A 23,944-nucleotide genomic window follows, 5' to 3' on the forward strand; every position below is an offset into this window, starting at 1 on the left:
GAGATAGGCACTAGAGTGCTACTAGAGTCACACTCAAGGAACTGATCACCGATCGGACAGCACAGAGATATGTAAGTGATCTCCGGCTCTCAGGGAAACCAATCAGGACCCCCACAGTTATACTGTGGAGGTTCAGATCAATCAGTGACAAGTACCATTCCTGTGACTGACAGGCTTAAACGCTGTAATTGAGGCATTTAAGGGGTTAACATTAGACAGCAGTGTAATCACTGCTGTCTGTCATTGTAGTGGCTGCTGGCTCACGCGGAAGCCGAACCATACACATTTAAGTCCACTTTACGCCAGAAACACATATATGTATACATTCCAACTCCATCCCCAGTTAGAACGTATATAGCCTTATGTCTGATGTGAATGGGCTAGAATCTAATGGTAATTAATCCTCCAAATGAGCATTGTAAAATAAAAAAAAAGTAATTAATGATCTTAAAAATGTGCAAATTTTCAAACTGCCTTTTTATGCTGTAGATTTGTTTTAATGCATTCTTTTTCCACTAGGTTCAGCCAAGTTTGGTTGAAACGTTATACAGATACAAAGCTGACCTTGAAATCATCTTTAACATAATTGACAAGGATCACTCAGGTATTTTCCTTCATGTAATCAATAATGAACACCAGTCAACATCAAATCAGTTTAACAGTTGATCAAATGATGTAATAGGAAAGTTGTTCTCAAATCATTGTTCGGCGTTCGCAAAAAATTCGCAGATCGTTTAGTGTAAACAGTCTTTCAAAGATTCACACTATGTGAAAGATGGGCTTAAGCGATCTTAAACGATCGCAAGAATAATTTTTCTTACGATTTTTGTAACGATTTATTGGTCTAAACGCTGATCGTTATAAAAACCAAATCGTTGCTTCAAAATCGTTAAACGATCGATTAAGCGAATTATCGCTTTGTGTAAATGCTGCATAATTTAACATAAATGTATCACCTTTTTTGTTTTTACGGATTAGAGACAGAAACTGAAACTTGTTCTTTTTTTTCTAATTTGTTTTGTATTTTCTAAATTTTTGAGCATTATTGTGGGAGCTGCCATCTTCCCTAAACTGTTTTGTCTTTAATCGCATCTAATGATATGCTTTACCGCAAGCCTCATAAACATTCCCATGTTTGTAAGCATGCTCTGTGACCTTTGTGACATGTGCAGTGGTCATTCTACAGGGAAAAGGAGGCTGAGTTGCTATTGTCTTTTCTATATGCTGGTGTCAGCTTTCACTGTAATCCCATTCAAAACACTTCACAGCGGGCTCCTCCATATCATGATAGACAAAAATATGTCTCAGCTTTGTTTTAGGTTTAGTGGTTGGAATAAAAACTGCAGAATAAAATATAGATGGTAAAATGGAAAATTAAAAAAAGTCACCAAAAATATTTTAAAAATATGTTTAACCCTTTTATGGCCAATAGGCATTGATGCCTCAATGCCCTGGTGGTTTTAGGACTTTAGCTTATGGGATCATAATGATCCCATAAGCTGAAGTCCCTTGCTCTGCCATCGGAGATCTGTGATCACACTGCAGAGCCCCCATGGCTACCAGACAGAGAATTCTCCCTTTGTAGTGCTGACTGCAGCATCTATAGGGTTAACGGTTGCGGCGGGTCCCCGGCTGATGATGACACAGGTGCAGCTTCTGTGCCTGTGTTATCCTCAATTGTAAATTAACATGATTCCAGCCTCGAGCATAGGCTGTAGTGATGTTTTGTTTTGTTTTTTTATAACTTTTATTGTTTTTACAAAAATATAAACTAACCAGATATATAACAAAGAACCGGATATATTTCCTTTACAAAAAAAGAACCCATCCCACCCTATCCCTCCCCCCTTCTCTCCAGACCTGGCTTGGCACTCACATACTCCATCCAGGTCAGTGCCATCTACCTTCCCCCAATACTTTCCCTAAATAAATTTACATCACTTCTAATCCAAGGCTATTCCGGTGCTATTCCGAGGGGAGTCCTCCCCGATGTCCATCCATTAGTCACATTGTCCTTTCGCTAGCTACCTACCGTCTATTCCCCCTCCCCTTATTGCCCTATACTAATTCCTACATATAATTAGCCTACTCTCTTCTTCCATAGCATATCAATCCACCTCTCCTTAGACATACAAAAAAAAAAAAAAAGTATTGATGTTAATTTACTGTGCAGCGGCGGGAGGGGGTTAACATTAAAACTTGATTTATACTATATGCCATTTTTTGATAAAACATTCCATTCAAGATGATGTTGTATTTCTGTAACATTATACATAGCGCAGCATTGCTATTATTTGGATATCGTCTGTCTGTCTTCTAACATAGGGTATCTTTTATATTTTATTATGTTTTATTTATATTATATCTTTTATTATTTTTAGAGGTACATTATTTATCAACTGAATAGGTTTAGTAAAATCAGCATGGGTAGGATTTATGGTAGTGGACCATAAAAAAAACAAGACATTTGATATAACCGTCTTATTATAATGTATGGTATAAATAGAAATTTCTATTGCATACAATATCTTAAATAACTCTAATCTCACATTTCCTTTAGGTTTGATTTCCATTGATGAATTTCGTCAAACATGGAAGCTTTTCACTTCACACCTTCATATAAGTATAGATGATGCAACAATAGATGACTTAGCCCACAGCATAGATTCCAACAGGGATGGTAGCATTGACTTCAATGAGTTTTTGGAGGCTTTTCGAGTGGTTCACAAATTTGAAAGGAAAGACTGTAACAAAAGATGAAAACCTCTATGCAAACATGAGGAAGAATTTCCCAGTCAAGGCACTTAAAGACAGGTTGTTGTCTCTAAACCTTGATTTCGATGGTCCATTTTTGGCAGGATGTGTGTCCCGTCTAGAGGAAAGGCCAGAAATGTATGTGAGCGGTGTATGAACGAAAGGAGAATTACCTACAATCATGGAGCTGAAGTCATTGGCTTAACATCCGCGACCTTGACAAATGGCACTGAGATTTATTCTACAGAGAATGACGTTGTCGGGCTTTTGGAAGAAACATTAAATACTAGGCATATGTAGGTGTTATACAGAAACCACATGGTAACATCAAGATATGGCCTGGATAATATACAGATGCAAATAATTACAAAACATATCCTATATCATATAATTATTCATAGTTTCCTAACTATATTCTGATTAAAAAAAACAAAAACAAAACATAGGCCTGAAATGCAGAATGGAGAAGATACGAGTCTGTAGTCTTACATCGTATCTTAACTTCATTAATATATACTTAAAAAATATATGGATTTGGACTATTGGCTAATTATTTTATAGTAAAACACTGTTCAACAGATCTTTGGTCATGTAAGCTATACATTGTTAAAGGGGTAGTTTATCTTCTCCTTATACACAGGATAGGGGATTATTTTATGATTGCAGGAGGTCTAAATCCTGGGGACTCCCTGCAGTCTGGAGAACAGGAGCCAAAAAGGTCCCATTTGAGAGGACAGTAGTCCCTTGTGTGCAGTGCTGTCCCATTCAGTCGATAGGAGCTGCTGGAGACAGCCTAGTACAGCTGTTTGTTTTGGTGAATACTTGTATTTCTCATTATACGACAATAATGGAACAAGTTTTCTTTAAATTTTGTATTGTGTTATTCCTGTTTTTGTGTTCCCCAAAATGAATAAACTAACAATTGTGTTGCCATCTTCCTTGTTAATGAGTCCTACTCACTCTGACACTGTGTACCCAGTGCTGAGAGTGTCAGATTGGGCAGGGACACTCCATACTGACAGAAAGGTAACACCCTCCTTTCAGTTTATTGACATGTTTCCAAGAGAAATAACAGGGAAAATACAAGAAATCACATAAATAAACATTTAGACAGGGTTCACACAGGGGAGAATTAAAACAAGAAACGGCCTTACACTTTGACTGGGTTCACACTACGTATATTTCAGTCAGTATTGTGGTCCTCATATTGCAACCAAAACCAGGAGTGGATTGAAAACACAGAAAGGCTCTGTTCACACAATGTTGTAATTGAGTGGATGGCAAATATTTGCTGTTATTTTAAAACAACCGCTGTTATATTGAAATAATGGCAGCTATTTACTGTTATATGGCGCCCATCCACTCAATTTCACCATTGTGAGAACAGATCCTTTCTGTGTTTTTAATCCACTCCTGGTTTTGGTTGCAATATGAGGACCACAATACTGACTGAAATATACGTAGTGTGAACCCAGCCTAAGGCTATGTTCACACATAGTATTTCCGTCAGTCATTTTCAACCAAAACCAGGGGTTGGTTGAAAACACTAAAGCTGTGCGAATCTTATAATTTTGCCCTGTCAGTTCCACCCCTGATTTTGGTTAAAAAAAAGACTGAAGGAAATACTGTGTGTGAACATAGCCTTACACTGCGTGAGCCCTGCCTTAAAGGGAGATGACTGGAAGTTGTTACTACAGTACATCAAAATGTTTTAAGGAGAACGTGTGTTGTTGTTTTTGTTTGTTTTTTACCAAATGAAAGTTTATGCAAAAATAGTTTACTGATATACTCCGGCCATGGAAAATTTTATATACTGCGGGCCTTCCGTAGAATAAACATGGTATTTTTACCTCACAATGCTCCCCTGTGCCCAGGGCCGAATTTACCACTAGGCATCCGTGGTCCGATGCCTAGGGCAGCACCTTGCAGGGGGGCAGCACCAGGTAGTAGGGGGAAAGAAACAACTTTTTTTTTCTTAGTCCTCCACCTCCCAATCAGACTTGCAAATAAGTCTGGTACCTTTTTGAGGGGGCTGGGGGGGTATGGTGGAATTGTTCAGGTTAGGTGGTAAATGTGACTCCTGGAGCTATTACCTATCAATCTACCTGTGGTAAGAATTCCTTTATACAATATACAGACGGCTCTAATCATTGATTCAATCTGGAAATTTGATCAAGTTATAAGCAGTTAAAAACCATGAAAAACGCGATTCAGACAATGTTTCTACATGTAGAGAAATGCATGTGGCCGAAACCACTCTCCCCCACGCTCCCCAAGATGGGGCGTCTTCAGGTTTACTGCCTAGGGTAGCAGTAGCTGTTAATACAGCCCTGCCTGTACCACCATGCTCCCCTGCAGCATCTTTGGGTTTCCCTGTTGACTGCAGCTGCCGCCACTACAGACTTGTCTTGGCAGTGACAGCCCGTGCCGCCAATCACTGACTGAAATGGGATAGCGCCACCACCAGTGATGGCTGAGTGACTGTCACTGCTGAGACGAGTTCATCTCGGCAGTGACAGCGGGAATGTTCAGCGGGGACCTGAAGGCGCTCATGAAGGACACAGGTAGAGTGTGGTAAGGTACGAATAGCATGGTCATTTTTGTTCTACGAAAGGGCAGTAGTATAAAAAATTTTTTTTCCATTAGTCCATTAATTTGATTTTATTAACATGATTGTGAGAGCAGCCATGTCCCTGACATTTGCTTTACAGAGACTACCTGTACATAAACAACAGGATACATCTCATTTACTTCTTCACCTATAGTAAGTGCTATAATCATCATGGCCACCTCAAAAGTCCACGTGTACCTCCTTATTTCTCAACTTCTTTTACCCACCCATTATACTATATTACTGTCACTAGTGATGTATTTTTTATGTTTTTCTTGCAGCAAAAAAGGACAATAAATAAAAGATGGACCCTTTGCTAAGATAGCAAGAAACATTTGTTTGTTTTTGCATTTCCATATTCCTAGTGTTAACAGCCATCATTTTTTATTTTTACATCAACTTTGAGATCTATGAGGTCTTGTTTCTTATTAAGGCGAAAACAAATAAGGTGTTAGCGGTGTTATACAAGTTGCTATGGTTACAAAATTACCAAATATGTTTATGTAATTTGCTGTTTTCTGATGTTCATTGAATCCCTTAGCAATTGCCCAGTGTCTTTGAACAATGGCCAGTGTGGGTCCTTAAGGCCCTTTTTACACGACTGTGCCATGCAAGGAACCAGACGACAGCTGATCAGCGGCGATTGCCAGAATATCGCCAGGGTTCTAATGTGGGTTTTTTTTTTGTTCTAATTTTTGTAAATTTCTTTTAAATGTCCCTTCAAGGTATGAAATATACAAAAGTTAGAACAAAAAATGCGATAGCTTAACCAGGCACCCTCCGCTCTACCAAGCAGGGGGGCACCTGGTTAAATGCCATTAATTTCTGGTTAAACCCCATTAGTTTCAATGGGGTTCATAAATCAAGTTGAGCACTTCAGCATTGAAAATTGCTGAACTTGAGTAACAAGCATTTTAGTGCTCATTCAACACAATAAGGCTATGTTCACACTTTTCTGTCAGTCTTTTTTCCACCAAAATCAGGAGTGGAACTGAAAGGGCAAAATTATAATGGAATGTGCACAGTGTTTTTTTTCTGCAGCGTCATCGGTTTTTTTCCTGCCGCGTCATCGGCTGCTCAGCCGCAATTGGCTGAGCATAACTGTGCTCAGCCAATTGCGGCTGAGCAGCCGATGACGCGGCAGAGCGCCGCACTACCCCTTTAATCTGACTGTATTCCTTAAAGGGAACCAATCACGCCGAAAATCCATCTTAAGATAAGGAAACGTGCTGGCACATCACCCAGCACGTTTTCCAAACATCCCCCTGTAACCTCCGTGCCCCCCTCCATCAGTCAGTTATCTTACTTTGAAGAAGTCCCGCGCTGTATGTAAATTTCCGGCAAGTAGCCACGGTGGGCGGATTAAGTCAGCCGACGTGAAACGCAAGCCGCCGGGTCACGTGGATGGAAGGCAGACCTCTCAATCACGGCCCTCTGGGCGTGATTACAGCCATTACAGACGTCCAGGACCTGTGACTGATTCTGCCCACCATGACTAAATCCACCCACCGTCACTACTTGCCGGAAATTTACATACAGCGCGGGACTTCTTCAAAGTAAGATAACTGACTGATGGAGGGGGGCACGGAGGTTAAAGGGATATGTTTGGGAAAGGTGCTGGGTGATTTTCGGCGTGATTGGTTCCCTTTAAAGGCCTCCACAGCTGTGCTCTATTTTTTTTGCCTCCATTGTCTGTAACTCCAGGTATCTCTTTTCTGTCCCCCTTACCTCACTTCTCAAGGCCTCCTCTTGCTCTTGGAACTTCCTTCTTGCTCTAGCCACATACCTTGTTAATAAACCCCTAAGATACGCCTTTGAGGCATCCTATATGTATCTACATTCAGCTGACCCCTTATTTGCTTCAGAAAATACTTCCATTTCTGCTTGGTCTCAATTAGCCTTAACCAATAAGGGTTACATCTAAAACCCTTTCTCACTAACTTCTCATCCTTCCCTATATCAATCTCTATTTTTATTGGGAAATGGTCTGAGAGTGGACAGGTAAATATACCTCACTGAAATGTCCCCCGCAGCCCCGGCAGCAAAGCAAAATATCATTTTATCCTGCACAACCCCTTTAAGGATTGTTTTAAAATCGATAAATAAATGGATAAATTCTGTGGGGAAAATTTATCAAAAATACACCTGGGAAAAGATGCCGATTTTTGTGCACGCCACCCAGTTTGCACAACAATCAGCACCTTTTCACTGGTGTACACCCAGCTCATCTAATGGGCACATAGTGTGGGGGGGCACAGCAAAGCAGGGAGGAGATGTGGCCTCTTCTGCACCTGATCCTGGCAGAGATCTGGAGACATGCACCTCTTAGTAAATATAGCAAGGGGCATAGAAGCAGGGATTTATGTCTAGGGTATTGATAAATTTCCCTCTATAAGCTTTAGGGTACAAACCCACTTGCCGGATCCGCAGCGAGTCCCCTCGCTGCGTATTTGCAGTGAGACTCGCTGCGGATTCCGGCCCTATACTTTCAGTGCCAGACAAACTCGCAGCAGGGATGTACATCCCTGCTGCGAGTTTGTCCGCAGCCCGCCCCGTTAACCCCCTGCTGGCTGTACACTATACATTAACCGGGTCCCCGCTCCTGCTTGCTTCGGCGTGCAGACACCGGGAGCCCAGAAGCAAGCAGGAGCGAGGACCCGGGAATGTATAGTGTCCAGCCGGCAAGGGGTTAACGGGGCAGGCTGCAGACAAACTCGCAGCAGGAATGTACATCCCTGCTGCGAGTTTGTCTGGCATTGAAGGTATAGGGCCGGGATCCGCAGCGAGTCTCGCTGCAAATACGCAGCGAGATGACTCGCTGCGGATCCGGGACGTGGGTTTGTAACCTAAATGTTATTTTGTTCTAAGAACTTGTCTGAGCCTGTTTTAAAGCTCTCCACTGTTTTTACTGTGACCAGGTCCTGCGGTAGACTGTTCCACAGATGCACTGTTCTCATGGTAAAGAAAGCTTTTCTATTTTAAGGGAGGTTTTCCCATGAACATCTTTTCACCACATTTCTTGTGCAGGCCTTTACATTCACAGTATACAGTAAAATGGAAAATTAACTTAAAAATGCTTAAAAAGTATGTTTAACATACATACTTATACAAGTTTAAGTATGCTACAAAAATGTTGTCACAGCTGCTTTTGCCATCATTAAAATGCTTTTCATCTTGTCATAAACCAGTGCAGTTGAGGTCTAGAAGGCGTCTATCCCATCAGTCATTCCAAAAATATAGTAAACATTAAATAAAAATATCTGCTATTCAGATGGCCATGCACAGTCTGATAACCATGCACATTCAGATGGCCATGCACAGTCTGATAACCATGCACATTCAGATGGCCATGCACAGTCTGATAACCATGTACATTCAGATGGTCATGCACAGTCTGATAACCATGTACATTCAGATGGCCATGAACAGTCTGATAACCATGTACATTCAGATGGCCATGCACAGTCTGATAACCATGTACATTCAGATGGCCATGCACAGTCTGATAACCATGCACATTCAGATGGCCATGCACAGTCTGATAACCATGCACATTCAGATGGCCATGCACAGTCTGATAACCATGCACATTCAGATAGCCATGCACAGTCTGATAACCATGTACATTCAGATGGCCATGCACAGTCTGATAACCATGTACATTCAGATGGCCATGCACAGTCTGATAACCATGCACATTCAGATAGCCATGCACAGTCTGATAACCATGTACATTCAGATGGCCATGCACAGTCTGATAACCATGTACATTCAGATGGCCATGCACAGTCTGATAACCATGTACATTCAGATAGCCATGCACAGTCTGATAGCTACAGTATGTACATTCAGATGGACATGCACAGTCTGATAACCATGTACATTCAGATGGCCATGCACAGTCTGATAACCATGTACATTCAGATAGCCATGCACAGTCTGATAGCTACAGTATGTACATTCAGATGGCCATGCACAGTCTGATAACCATGTACATTCAGATGGCCATGCACAGTCTGATAACCATGTACATTCAGATAGCCATGCACAGTCTGATAGCTACAGTATGTACATTCAGATAGCCATGCACAGTCTGATAGCTACAGTATGTACATTCAGATGGCCATGCACAGTCTGATAACCATGTACATTCAGATGGCCATGCACAGTCTGATAACCATGTACATTCAGATAGCCATGCACAGTCTGATAGCTACAGTATGTACATTCAGATGGCCATGCACAGTCTGATAACCATGTACATTCAGATAGCCATGCACAGTCTGATAGCTACAGTGTGTACATTCAGATGGCCATGCACAGTCTGATAACCATGTACATTCAGATGGCCATGCACAGTCTGATAACCATGTACATTCAGATGGCCATGCACAGTCTGATAACCATGCACATTCAGATGGCCATGCACAGTCTGATAACCATGCACATTCAGATGGCCATGCACAGTCTGATAACCATGCACATTCAGATAGCCATGCACAGTCTGATAACCATGTACATTCAGATGGCCATGCACAGTCTGATAACCATGTACATTCAGATGGCCATGCACAGTCTGATAACCATGCACATTCAGATAGCCATGCACAGTCTGATAACCATGTACATTCAGATGGCCATGCACAGTCTGATAACCATGTACATTCAGATGGCCATGCACAGTCTGATAACCATGTACATTCAGATAGCCATGCACAGTCTGATAGCTACAGTATGTACATTCAGATGGCCATGCACAGTCTGATAACCATGTACATTCAGATGGCCATGCACAGTCTGATAACCATGTACATTCAGATAGCCATGCACAGTCTGATAGCTACAGTATGTACATTCAGATAGCCATGCACAGTCTGATAGCTACAGTATGTACATTCAGATGGCCATGCACAGTCTGATAACCATGTACATTCAGATGGCCATGCACAGTCTGATAACCATGTACATTCAGATAGCCATGCACAGTCTGATAGCTACAGTATGTACATTCAGATGGCCATGCACAGTCTGATAACCATGTACATTCAGATAGCCATGCACAGTCTGATAGCTACAGTGTGTACATTCAGATGGCCATGCACAGTCTGATAACCATGTACATTCAGATGGCCATGCACAGTCTGATAACCATGTACATTCAGATGGCCATGCACAGTCTGATAACCATGTACATTCAGATGGCCATGCACATTCTGATAACCATGCACATTCAGATGGCCATGCACAGTCTGATAACCATGTACATTCAGATGGCCATGCACAGTCTGATAGCTACAGTATGTACATTCAGATGGCCATGCACAGTCTGATAACCATGTACATTCAGATGGCCATGCACAGTCTGATAACCATGTCTGATAACCATATAACCATGTGATCTGAATACTCCTCTAAACACTAACAAGCATCAGCAGGTACATCGCTATTAGATTTTTACATCAGTGGACCAGTGCCGGAGCAGGGATGCTAGTGCCGCAGTCCTTTTTTTAACCGCAGCCCGGTTCCCGCACACGTCAGGGGGCTATTCCCGGTCACCAGCCTGGCCAGAAGCACTGGAGTTGGGCCCTCCCACCCCCAGTGTGACGTTCTGCCCTTCCCTCTGTGATATGGCTCCATTAGAATCAATAGAGCAGTGTCACAGAGGGGAGGGGTTTCATCACACTGAGGCTGGATGAGTGGCCAAGGGAAGCAGGCCGTGGTTAAAAAAAGGACCATAACACTGGCATCCCCACGTCAGCGCTGGTCTATTGATGTAAAAGTCTTAAAGCAGTGTACCTGTTGGTAGATTCACTTTATATAAAGGAAAATGTATAAATAATGAAGATTAGTGTATTTGTGGTGGGTTTACCTTTTAAAGGAGAAGTCCGGCAAAAATTTTTATTAAAGTATTGTATTGCCCCCCCAAAAGTTATAGAAATCCCCAATATACACTTATTACAGGAAATGCTTATAAAGTGCATTTTTCCCTGCACTTACTACTGCATCAAGGCTTCACTTCCTGGATAAAATGGTGATGTCACTTCCTGGATAAAATGGTGATGTCACTTTCTGGATAACATGGTGATGTCACGACCCGACTCCCAGAGCTGTGCGGGCTGTGGCTGCTGGAGAGGATGATGGCAGGGGGGGGGGGGGCTCAGTGTCCCTCCAGTGCCCTGTATCCCTCAGTGTCCCCCTGCCATCCTCCTCTCCAGCAGCCACAGCCCACACAGCTCTGGGAGTTGGGTCGTGACATAACAATTTTATCCAGGAAGTAACATAGTAACATAGTAAATAAGGTTGAAAGAAGACAGGAGTCCATCAGGTTCAACCTAGGAGAATCCTACTGTGTTGATCCAGGAAGGCGAAAAACCCCTATGGGGCAGAAGACAACCACCCCACCACAGGGAGAAACTCCCCCCCCCCCCCGACTGCAATGGCAACCAGAACAATCCCCGGATCAACGTATCACCAGAAATCTAATGCCCATAACTTGTAATATTATATTGTTCAAGAAAAGCCTCCAGGCCTCCCTTCAACTTATTTAATGAATCGGCCATGACAACCTCATGTGGCAGAGAGTTCCACAGTCTTACCGCTCGTACAGTAAAGAACCCGCGTCGATGCTGATGATGAAATCTTCTTTCCTCTAGACGTAGAGGATGCCCCCTTGTCATTGTTACAGACCTAGGAGTAAAAAGACCACTACAAAGATCTCTGTACTGTCCATTCATATATTTGTACGTTGTGATCAGATCGCCCCTAAGACGTCTTTTTTCTAGCGTAAATAACCCCAAGCTTGATAACCTGTCCTGGTACTGTAACCCACCCATTCCCTTAATGACCTTTGTTGCCCTCCTCTGCACCCGCTCCAGTTCACCTATGTCCTTCTTATATACCGGTGCCCAAAATTGTACACAGTATTCCATGTGTGGTCTGACTAGTGATTTATAAAGAGGCAAAACTATGTTCTCATCTTTAGCATCTATACCTCTTTTGATGCACCCCATTATTTTATTAGCCTTGGCAGCTGCTGCCTGGCACTGATCACTAAAGTTGAGTTTACTGTCCACCAATACCCCCAGGTCCTTTTCGGAAGTAGTTTTACCCAGTGTTTTATTATTTAGCACATAACTGTACTTATTATTTCTATGGCCCAAATGCATAACCTTACATTTATCCACATTAAACTTCATTTGCCATTTCTCCGCCCAAGCCTCTAGCTTCTCCAAATCCCTCTGTAATATGACATTATCCTCCTCTGTACTGATTACTTTACCCAGTTTAGTATCATCTGCAAAAATGGAGATTCTACTCTGTAGCCCATCTACAAGATCATTAATAAAAATATTAAAAAGAAGTGGACCCAACACTGACCCCTGTGGTACCCCACTAGTAACTAAAACCCAATCTGAATATTTTCCATCAATGACCACCCTCTGTTTTCTATCACACAACCAGTTACTTACCCATTTGCATACGTTTTCCCCAAGTCCCAGCATCCTCATTTTGTAGACCAATCTTTCATGCGGCACAGTATCAAATGCCTTTGAAAAGTCCAGATACACAACATCCACAGCCTCCCCCAGGTCCAGTCTATAACTTACCTCTTCATAGAAGCCGATCAGATTAGTCTGACAGGACCGATCCCTCATAAATCCATGCTGGTGCTGCGTCATAAGATCATTTTCATTAAGATACTCCAGTATAGCATCTCTTACAATCCCCTCAAATACTTTACCTACTATAGATGTTAGACTTACGGGCCTGTAGTTTCCAGGATCACTCCTTGACCCCTTCTTGAATATTGGTACCACATTAGCTATGCGCCAGTCCTGTGGAACAATCCCAGTCATAATAGAATCTTTAAATAATAGGAATAACGGTCTGTCCAACACAGTATTTAATTCTTGCAAAACTCTAGGATGGATACCTTCTGGGCCCGGTGACTTATGGATTTTAATGTTTTTAAGGTGTTTCCCCACTTCTTGTTGTGTTAGGCAGGTGAGATTTATGGGAGGATTAACATTATCCCTAGTCATGTCGTCTGTTATGGGATTCTCCTCTGTGAATACAGTAAAGAAGAATGTATTTAGTAGATTGGCCTTTTCCTCTTCCCCCTCCACCATTACACCCAGATTATTTTTGAGGGGACCAACATCTTCGGCTTTAAGTCTTTTGTTATTTATATAGGTGAAGAACATTTTGGGATTTGTTTTACTTTCTGTGGCTATCCTTCTTTCTGTTGCTATTTTTGCTTCATTTATTTGCGTTTTACACATTCTATTCTTCTGTCTATAGTTGCTCAATGCTTCCCCACTACCTTCTTGTTTTAGTTGTCTGAATGCTTGTTTCTTATCATTTATTGCACCCCTTACAGCTGTAGTTAACCACATTGGATATCTCTTATTTCTACTACTTTTATTCCCATATGGTATGTGTCGTTCACACGATTTACCCAGGAGGCTCTTAAATATGTCCCATTTCTCTTGTGTACTTTTATTTCTGAAGGCATTGTCCCAGTCTATGTTCCCAAGGTCCTCTCTTAGTTTTTGGAAATTAGCCTTCCTGAAATTTAATGTTTTTGTAGCCCCTCTACTAATAATTTTATTGAAGGATAATTGAAAACTTAAAATTGGCATATATTGGGCTTCCCTCGTCAGCTGCCATCTTGCACAAATAGTGAAGCCTTGATGCAGTAATAAGTACAGGGAAAAAAGCACTTTATAGGCATTTACCATAATAAGTGTATATTTGTGATTTGTATAACTTTTGAGGGGCAATACAATACTTTAATAAAAAACAATTGCCAGACTTATCATTTAATAAGTTTGCATGAAAAATAATTCCTAAAGAAATTAACGTATATGACTCATCAATCACCTCATTAGCATCTTTAACACTGGTATGTGTAAAAAAAATCAGAAGTAGAGAAGTAGTGCCCTGAGGGCTTGTAGGTTATTACCAGGCTGTCACAGGCGGGGGAAGGTTGCAGTTATTTATTGTGTGAACTATGTTGGGCAGCTCAGCGTAGATTATACCTGAGAACATATACTTAAGAGTTCTAGGAAGGAGCCCCAAGAAGCCAACAATCCCCTAGGAGCATGGAATCCTGGCTTATGCTCTCTAACCATGCTTAGAAGTTGTGGAGGTGCTCAATACACTGTGTGGAACTCTTGATCCATATATTTAGTATGAAGCCCTAAGTATTCCAGCCACCATTTTTCTGAAAACCAACAATGATGGAATCCACCTTCTCTCTGATGCCCCTCTTTCTGATTTTGTACTTATTCAGGATAGAGCACAGTAAGTATTTCTATCATTTGTGTTTTTTCAATTTTATTTTCTTTTAATATTAATTTTCTGTTTGTAAAAAGGAATAATCAGATTCCAATCTATAGCAAGTCCAATGTAATATAAGGAATAGATTTATATCTACAGTAAGACGAATGTAATATAAGGAATAGTCAGATTCCCATCTACAGTAAGACTAATGTAGTACATACAGTGAATAGTCAGAGTTCTATCTACAGTAAGATGAATGTAATATAAGGAATAGTCAGATTCCCATCTACAGTAAGACTAATGTAGTACATACAGTGAATAGTCAGAGTTCTATCTACAGTAAGATGAATGTAATATAAGAAATATATTCCTATCTACAGTAAGGCTAATGTAATACATACAGTGTATGGTCAGATTCATATCTACAGTAAGGCTAATGTAATACAGTTTTCAAATATGAGCAATGGCATTTTCAAACTTGCATTAATACGAAGCGGTAATGTACAATGTGGGTGGTGTGTCTTTTTTTTAGTTTGAGAAATGCAAATATATCAATTATTGACCACAGGAAAAGAAGTCAAGCATATAAATAAATAATAGTATAGTAAATAATGTATAGTGCAAATTAAGTCCCTTTGGAGTGTAAGGCTGGGTTCACACTACGTATATTTCAGTCAGTATTGTGGTCCTCATATTGCAACCAAAACCAGGAGTGGATTGAAAACACAGAAAGGATCTGTTCACACAATGGTGAAATTGAGTGGATGGCCGCCATTTAATGGAAAATATTTGCTGTTATTTTAAAACAACGGCTGTTGTATTGAAATAATGGCCGTTATTTACTGTTATATGGCAGCCAGCCACTTAATTTCAACATTGTGTGGACAGATCCTTTCTGTGTTTTTAATCCACTCCTGGTTATGGTTGCTATATGGGGACCACAACACTGACTGAAATATACGTAGTGTGAACCCAGCCTGGAAGGGATAGTTCACACACACAAAAAAAATCTTTCAAATAATTTGGTGCCAGAAAGTGGGATTTGTAATTTACTTCTATTAAAAAAAACTAAAGTCTTCCAGTCTTCCATTTCCTGCAGGAAGTGGTGTATTCTCTCCAGTCTGACACAGTGCTCTCTGCTGCCACCTCTGTTCATGTCAGGAACTGTCGAGAGCAGTTGCAAATCCCCATAGAAAACTTCTATGCAGCAGCTGATAAGTACTGGAAGACTTGAAATTTTTTAATAAAAGTAGACTTAAAATCTCTGGCACTTTCTGGCACCAGTTGATTTGAAAGAAATTTTTTTGGGGGTGAACTAGTTCTTTAAAGCAAGGTGAATGGCTTGAGTTGAATTGTTTTAAGGAAGAAAGACTATGGACTAAAGGTCTCCATACACTGTATAATTTTGTTGGCTAAACCTGATGCTCGTGATGGAAAATGAGCACCCGACCCCTTTGTTCAGGGAGAGATAAGCTGCTGGAAGAGTTCTCTAACTGCAGCTTATGGTCCTTTTACACGGAACGATTTATGGTTCGAATTTGCACGATAACGATCGAATTCGAACGATAATCGTACGTGTAAACGCAGCGAACGATCCAACGACAAGCGATAAATCGTTCATTTTGATCTTTCAACATGTTCACAAATCATCGTTGATCGTTCGCAAAAAATTCGCAGATCGTTCAGTGTAAACAGTCTTTCAATGATTTCACCTATGTGTGAGATAGGCTTAAACGATCGCATAGCAAATTTTCTGTACGATGTATCGTTCCGTCTAAACGCTGATCGTTATGAAAAAACATTGTTCATTCAAAATCGTTAATCGTGCGATCGGGCGAATTATCGCTCCGTGTAAAAGTACCATTACCCCTCCCCATAAAGAATACAGGAACACTTAGCTGTGCTGAACTTTCATGTGTGTGGGGATGATGGGCAGGGGACATAACTGGGTTTTTCTGGGCAAAACTGAACGATGACCTTTCATCGGGATAAATAAGTTACTTTGAAAGTTATGTCACAATAATAATTTCCCATTAACTCCCATTTATACTAAATCCACATGGGACACAATGGTAACATGATCTACATATATTATATAAAACCCTGTCACCTTACTGGAGAGCCAAAGGATGTGGGCCTACCCTTCTGGGAACGCCTACTTTTCCAGTTCCCAGACCCATTCATAGCTGGAATACATTCTATAATGCTTTTGTAATTCACAACTATTCCAGTGCAACTTCTTTATTGGTGATACAGGCTTAAAATTCAGCAAAGCATGCAGGAGCAGGCAAGGGACACCACACACTTGGGTAATCACGTGATTAAAGCTACTGTACAGACAATCTGCACCCCCCCCCCCCAATCCACTTGTACCTTCGGATTGCTGCTTTTAATTCAAGATCTGTCCTGGGGTCCGTTCAGCGGGTGATGCAGTTATTGTGCTAAAAAACAACTTTTAAACTTGCAGCCCTGTGTCAAATTGGCGTGGTCTAGAGTGTGTATGCCCTAGGATTTCAACACCCCTCCATCTCTCCTCCCCGTCCTCCTCATCACTAGGAACGCCCCTAGAACAATTTCTCCTATTACCTGTGTGAACACTGCACATGAGCTGGATTGATAAGGCACCTGTGCAGTGTTCTGACGGGTGATGGATAGTAAAAATCCTGTCCGGAGGCATTCCTAGTGATGAGGAGGGATGGAGGAGCGGTGCAATCCTAGGGCATACACAATCTAGGCCACGCCAATTTGACACAGGGCTGCAAGTTTAAAAGTTTTGTTTTTTTTAGGACAATAACTGCATCACCTGCCGAATAGACCTCAGGACAGATCTTGGATTAAAAGCAGCTATCCGAAGGTACAAGCGGTTTGAAGGGGTTAGATTGTGGGTACAGAGTCACTTTAACTGTGTGGCGTCCCCCGCCTGGTCCTGCACGCTTTGCTGAATTTTAAACCTGTATCACCAATAAAGTTGCACTGGATGACGAGTGCCCTTTGTACATTTCCTTCTTTCTACTACATAGTATTATTTTTGGATGGACTTTAGGGAGAGAGCACCTATCGGCAACCTGTACCTCACCATCACCACATCCAGTTTACCTCCGCCCGGCCCATGTTAAGGTAGTGCCGGTTGCTGTTTTTCATACTGAATGACTATTGGTAGGTACAAACCCTTACATACTTGGAACACCCCACAGAATCTGCCATCTCAGTTTTAATTTCCTATGTAGTTCTTCATGTGTCACTAGTTTTAGTGTTATGGCTGATCGGTGTATGTTTCAGTCTCTTCAGCAGCTACCTGTTTGGCACTTGGACAGCTGGAGAATGGAAGAACCTTTTTCCGCTATGGAGGAATTTATGCTAGTTTTGCATGTAATCCTGGATTCAGTCTTCTGGGACATGTGAGTAGCACCTGCATCCAAGGAAGGTGGAGGAAACCGTTACCTGTGTGTATAGGTGCGTCATGCTCTGAATGAGACCTGATATACTGTAAGCATTAAAGGGGTCAGATAGAAAAAAATACTAGTTTTTAAGAACAAATAGAGTGGAGAAGTTACATTTAAGTTTCATTTGTTATAGTGCAGTCATTTTACCTAAAAGTGAGCAATTCCTAGCCAGTACGTTAATATATGTTGGAAACATAATCTGTTGAGTTTAGAACCAGTTGCAGAATTTGAGAATCGATTTAATTTCGGAGCGGGCGGCCGGGGGGGGGGGAAGCTCGTTGGTGGTGGCCTCCAGGAACTGCAGGAGAGCGTGAGGAGGAAGAGCGCCCAGAAGCATCCTCTGTCCCCGCTGCTGACCCCCCCCCCCCCCCATAGCGGGACGAATACCTGCTCTCCCCTACCGGACACACATGGAGGATTCCCGATTTCTGGAGGAGGCTGCCGGGACTGCATGATTGGGTGTCGCTGTGGGTGCTGGAGCTGTACAGTGGGATCAGGGGTCTGTACTGCGCCCCCTGATCCCGCTGTACAGCTCCAGTGACCACAGGGAGGCTGTCACCTGATCTTGCAGCCTCCTCCAGAGACCAGGGACTTCCATGTGCGGCCGGGAGGGAAGCACATGAGCCGGGGGTGAGAGGAGGAGGTGTGTGCGCCCGGGTGGAGGTGGTGTGCGCTCGGGCAGAGGGGGAGGAGGGCATACCCGGTTTATGCCCTCCTGCCCCAGTCTGCCCCATGCTCCCCCAGTCTTCCCCATGCTCTCCCAGTCTGCCCTATGCTCCCCCCAGTCTTCCCCATGCTCCCCCCAGTCTGCCCTATGCTCCCCCCAGTCTGCCCCATGCTCCCCCCAGTCTGCCCCAGGCTCTCCCCCCAGTCTGCCCCATGCTCTCCCCCCAGTCTGCCCCATGCTCTCCCCCCAGTCTGCCCCAGGCTCTCCCCCCAGTCTGCCCCATGCTCCCCCCAGTCTGCCCCATGCTCTCCCCCCAGTCTGCCCCAGGCTCTCCCCCCAGTCTGCCCCATGCTCTCCCCCCAGTCTGCCCCATGCTCCCCCCCAGTCTGCCCCATGCTCCCCCCCAGTCTGCCCCATGCTCTCCCCCCAGTCTGCCCCATGCTCTTCCCCCCAGTCTGCCCCACGCTCTCCCCCCAGTCTGCCCCATGCTCTCCCCCGCAGTCTGCCCCATGCTCCCCCCCAGTCTGCCCCATGCTCTTCCCCCCCAGTCTGCCCCATGCTCTCCCCCCAGTCTGCCCCAGGCTCTCCCCCCAGTCTGCCCCATGCTCTCCCCCCAGTCTGCCCCATGCTCTCCCCCCAGTCTGCCCCATGCTCTCCCCCCAGTCTGCCCCATGCTCTTCCCCCCAGTCTGCCCCATGCTCCCCCCAGTCTGCCCCATGCTCCCCCCCAGTCTGCCCCATGCTCTCCCCCCAGTCTGCCCCATGCTCTCCCCCCAGTCTGCCCCATGCTCTTCCCCCCAGTCTGCCCCACGCTCTCCCCCCAGTCTGCCCCATGCTCTCCCCCCAGTCTGCCCCATGCTCTTCCCCCCAGTCTGCCCCATGCTCTCCCCCCAGTCTGCCCCATGCTCTTCCCCCCCAGTCTGCCCCAGGCTCTCCCCCCAGTCTGCCCCATGCTCTCCCCCCAGTCTGCCCCATGCTCTTCCCCCCAGTCTGCCCCATGCTCCCCCCCAGTCTGCCCCATGCTCCCCCCCAGTCTGCCCCATGCTCCCCCCCAGTCTGCCCCATGCTCTCCCCCCAGTCTGCCCCATGCTCTTCCCCCCAGTCTGCCCCACGCTCTCCCCCCAGTCTGCCCCATGCTCTCCCCCCAGTCTGCCCCATGCTCTCCCCCCAGTCTGCCCCACGCTCTCCCCCCAGTCTGCCCCAGGTTCTCCCCCCAGTCTGCCCCATGCTCTCCCCCCAGTCTGCCCCACGCTCTCCCCCCAGTCTGCCCCAGGTTCTCCCCCCAGTCTGCCCCACGCTCTCCCCCCAGTCTGCCCCAGGCTCTCCCCCCAGTCTGCCCCATGCTCTCCCCCCAGTCTGCCCCATGCTCTCCCCCCAGTCTGCCCCATGCTCTCCCCCCAGTCTGCCCCACGCTCTCCCCCCAGTCTGCCCCATGCTCTTCCCCCCAGTCTGCCCCACGCTCTCCCCCCAGTCTGCCCCATGCTCTTCCCCCCAGTCTGCCCCACGCTCTTCCCCCCAGTCTGCCCCACGCTCTCCCCCCAGTCTGCCCCACGCTCTCCCCCCAGTCTGCCCCACGCTCTCCCCCGCAGTCTGCCCCATGCCCCCCCCCAGTCTGCCCCATGCCCCCCCCCAGTCTGCCCCATGCTCTTCCCCCCAGTCTGCCCCACGATCTCCCCCCAGTCTGCCCCATGCTCTCCCCCGCAGTCTGCCCCATGCCCCCTCCAGTCTGCCCCATGCTCTTCCCCCCAGTCTGCCCCACGCTCTCCCCCCAGTCTGCCCCATGCTCTCCCCCCAATCTGCCCCATGCTCTCCCCTGCAGTCTGCCCCATGCCCCCCCCAGTCTGCCCCATGCCCCCCCCCCAGTCTGCCCCATGCTCTTCCCCCCAGTCTGCCCCAGGCTCTCCCCCCAGTCTGCCCCATGCTCTCCCCCCAATCTGCCCCATGCTCTCCCCTGCAGTCTGCCCCATGCCCCCCCCCAGTCTGCCTCATGCTCTCCCCCCCAGTCTGCCACAGTCACCAAGTTTTCAAGGTTTCATGGGGCCCCATGACTCCTAGCTATGTCCCTGCCCCTCATCTATTCCTGCACTACTACACCTCTCATCTATACCTGTATTACCACTACTACTACACCTCTCATCTATTCCTGTCCTACCACTACTACACCCCTCATCTATACCTGTATTACTGCTACTACTACGCACCTCATCTATACCTGTACTACCACTACTACGCACCTCATCTATACCTGTACTACCACTACTACAGCCATCATCTATACCTGTACTACCACTACTACACCCCTCATCTATTCCTGTACTACTACACCCCTCATCTGTATCTGTGCTACTACTACACCCTTCATCTATACCTGTACTACTACAACCCTTATCCGCTATACAGTACCTCCACTACTAATCCCTACCTACTGTAGATGGAGGCATAAAGAAGCTCTCCTATACTATATGGAGGCACAGAGTGGCACATATTTGGCAAACCTACTTATATCGGGCACAGAGGGGGGCTTGTCTACTACATGGGGGCACAGGGGGAGCACTGGTACAGTGGGAATTAATATAGTTGTTGTCTAAAACATTATTGGGGTGCCTTCACACGTACCGTATTGCTGCGTTTTTAACGCTGCGTTTTTATCGCGGTTTGAACGCTGCGTTTTTGCTGCGTTTTTTACATGCGCGTTTTGATTTTCACATGATTTTCATGTGAAAATCAAAACTCGCTTGTAAAAATCGCACCAAAAACGCAGCGTTAAAAAACGCATCGATACGGTACGTGTGAAGGCACCCTTAAGGGTAGCTTCACACGTACCATATCGCAGCGGATCCACAGTAGATTTTATCTAAATAACTGTGGCACTCAACTGTAGTCTCAACTGTGGTATGCAAAAAGTTTTATTCCAAACACATGGTCATGGAAACAAAGCAATGATCATTTCATGCTAACGTGCCCTTCCTCTTGGCTGTGTTTTTGGAATAGAACTTTTGCATACTATGGGTGATTCCCTCAGCTTACTATTTTTTCCCAGGAGGAATAGAGTGAACGGGGCCTGACTGTTTATAGTGCAGTGGTGGTTCCAGGCAACTGCAGCTCATCTCCCATTCACTTCAGTGGTTACTGAGCTGCAGTTTTATGCGGTGCTACAACTACACAATGAACGGTACAGGACTTTCAGTCCCATTTACTGTGTAGTGCAAGGTGTCAAACAACTGATCAGTGGGGGTGTCAAGTGTTCAGTGATTTATATCCTATCTTGTGGATAGGCCACTATCCTAGAAAGCTCCTATTTTTAAAGAAATTGTGATAAGTTTAAAAATAAGAAGGAAAATTTGTATTTGTCAGGCAAGTGATCCACACAATTAGTAGAACAGATACTTATTGATTTTCCCACTTCTATTTTCTCACATTTTAGCAAGTGGTTGCCACATGCCGACGGGTATTGTACATGGAAGTCTAAAAACAAGCCACAACAATGCTGTCATAACTGTCACATGCAAAAACGGATACAAACTTTTTGGATCTCCGTTGATCTACTGTAATGGAAAAAAGTGGAACAGCACAATTCCCATTTGTAGAGGTAATATATTAACTAGGTGTTATATGTACCAGAAAAAATACAGTACATCTGTCAGAATTGTGCAGTAACCTGGTGTGAACTGGGTCTGTTTTTACTTTTCTGTGCCACACCCGCTTGCTTCTCAGCTATCTGGCAATGCGGGAGTTAAACTGATTTACTGGGAGACTTGATTTTTCCAGCTGAGTAGGTCTTTAGACTGACTGGTTTCTCTGCCTATCTGGAACCTGGAAAATCTGAGCGCCGGTGCAATAAGGATCCGGATCGGGCTCTGGTTCAGCATAAAAGAAAGCTGAGGCAGAGTCCCAGCACTGGCTATTAGATTAACACCCTGACCCCTGCTTCTCCCTGTCTATTCCTGTGCTCCCCGTCCTAACTCCCTCTGTTTGCTTGACTTTGTTACCTGACCTCTGGCTTGACTTTTTGACTATTCGATTGTAACCTGGTTTTGTACTATGCTGCCCGTTTGGTTCTGACCTTTCTTGTTTGGCTATCTGCTATTCTGTTTGTCTGTCTGTCTTGTTCTGTGTGCACGTATCTAGTACAGGGAACATCTTCGTGGTTGTCCATGGCCGCCTAGGGCCGTCCCTTGCAAGTAGGTAGGGACAGTTGGTGGGTTAAGCATCAGGGCTCACTGTCGTTTCTTGTCCCTACCTCCCCTGTCCTGACAACATCTTTGGTTGTGATACTGCAGGTGGTTTTTCAGGCAGTATATTTTTTACAGCAGTGATTTCCCAACAGAACTCTAAAAATCGCTATTATGGTCAGTAATATTACATGGGCCGATGAATGCCAGATCAGTATAGTAAATGAGTGCCGATCTTCTAGATTGGCGATCGTTTACTAGGCCTATTACAATACATGACCTAATAATTGTTTAGCAAAGGCTGCATGAACATCGTTAGCGATGTCCATGCAGCCCTTGCCCACACAGTTAATACTTTACCTGTCCACACCTCCGATCTTTTCCTGTGCTCTGTATGCATCCTGGCACCGCGTGCTGTTCAGCCAATTACTGGCCGCAGTGGTCTTGACCCATTATTGGCTGAGCAGCCTGTCATCTCAGACAGGCCGCTCTGAAGCTGCAGTGTGCGGTGCTGGCATGCATACAGAGTGCAGGAGGAGACTGGGAGTGTGTACAGGTAAAGTATTAGCTGTTTGGGCAATCGTCAGCCGTGCATCGCTATTACATATAGCGACGCATGGTCGGCGGCCGATGATTTTAGGTCTGCGCCTAAAAAAAAAAATCGGCTGATTGTTGTTTCATTGGCTGATCATTGTCTCTATTACACAAATCGATAATTGCTCCGTGTAATAGGCCCCAAAGACCATCATTGTTGGTTTTGATCTGTTGATTATGATTGAAAGTCATGACACTGAGCTCGCAACCTAAACTCTCCAAGCAAAATTTGTGCGCTCTTTATCTCCTATCAGTCTACTATATGACATCATCGGTTGATCGTTTCTTTAGGTCCAGACCTAAAATTATTGGACGCTACGTGTAATACAACTGATGATTGTAGTATAGAATAATAAAGTATTAACTCACCTTAACATGTTCCCTGGTGTCCTAGGGCCTTCCCTGGTGTCCTCAGAGGA

General features: G+C 44.5%; 1 protein-coding gene across 13 annotated transcripts in view; it reads left to right on the forward strand.

Moving 5' to 3' along the window:
- Positions 1-23,944, forward strand: part of PPEF1 (protein phosphatase with EF-hand domain 1) — a 71,161-nt gene that overhangs the window by 44,806 nt on the left and 2,411 nt on the right. For 10 of the 13 annotated variants that reach the window (XM_069945387.1, XM_069945391.1, XM_069945392.1 and 7 more), the window contains 3 exons: positions 520-604; positions 17,930-18,103; positions 22,184-22,348. In XM_069945387.1, coding sequence (XP_069801488.1) covers positions 520-604; positions 17,930-18,103; positions 22,184-22,348 — 424 coding nt within the window. Of the gene's footprint in view, positions 1-519; positions 605-2,560; positions 3,923-14,483; positions 14,672-17,929; positions 18,104-22,183; positions 22,349-23,944 lie in introns of those variants that run through there. The other 3 variants (XM_069945398.1, XM_069945400.1, XM_069945399.1) reach the window with 2 other exon arrangements.

Source organism: Dendropsophus ebraccatus, chromosome 11 (genome assembly GCF_027789765.1).
Source record: "Dendropsophus ebraccatus isolate aDenEbr1 chromosome 11, aDenEbr1.pat, whole genome shotgun sequence".
Classification (NCBI taxonomy): Eukaryota; Metazoa; Chordata; class Amphibia; order Anura; family Hylidae; genus Dendropsophus; species Dendropsophus ebraccatus.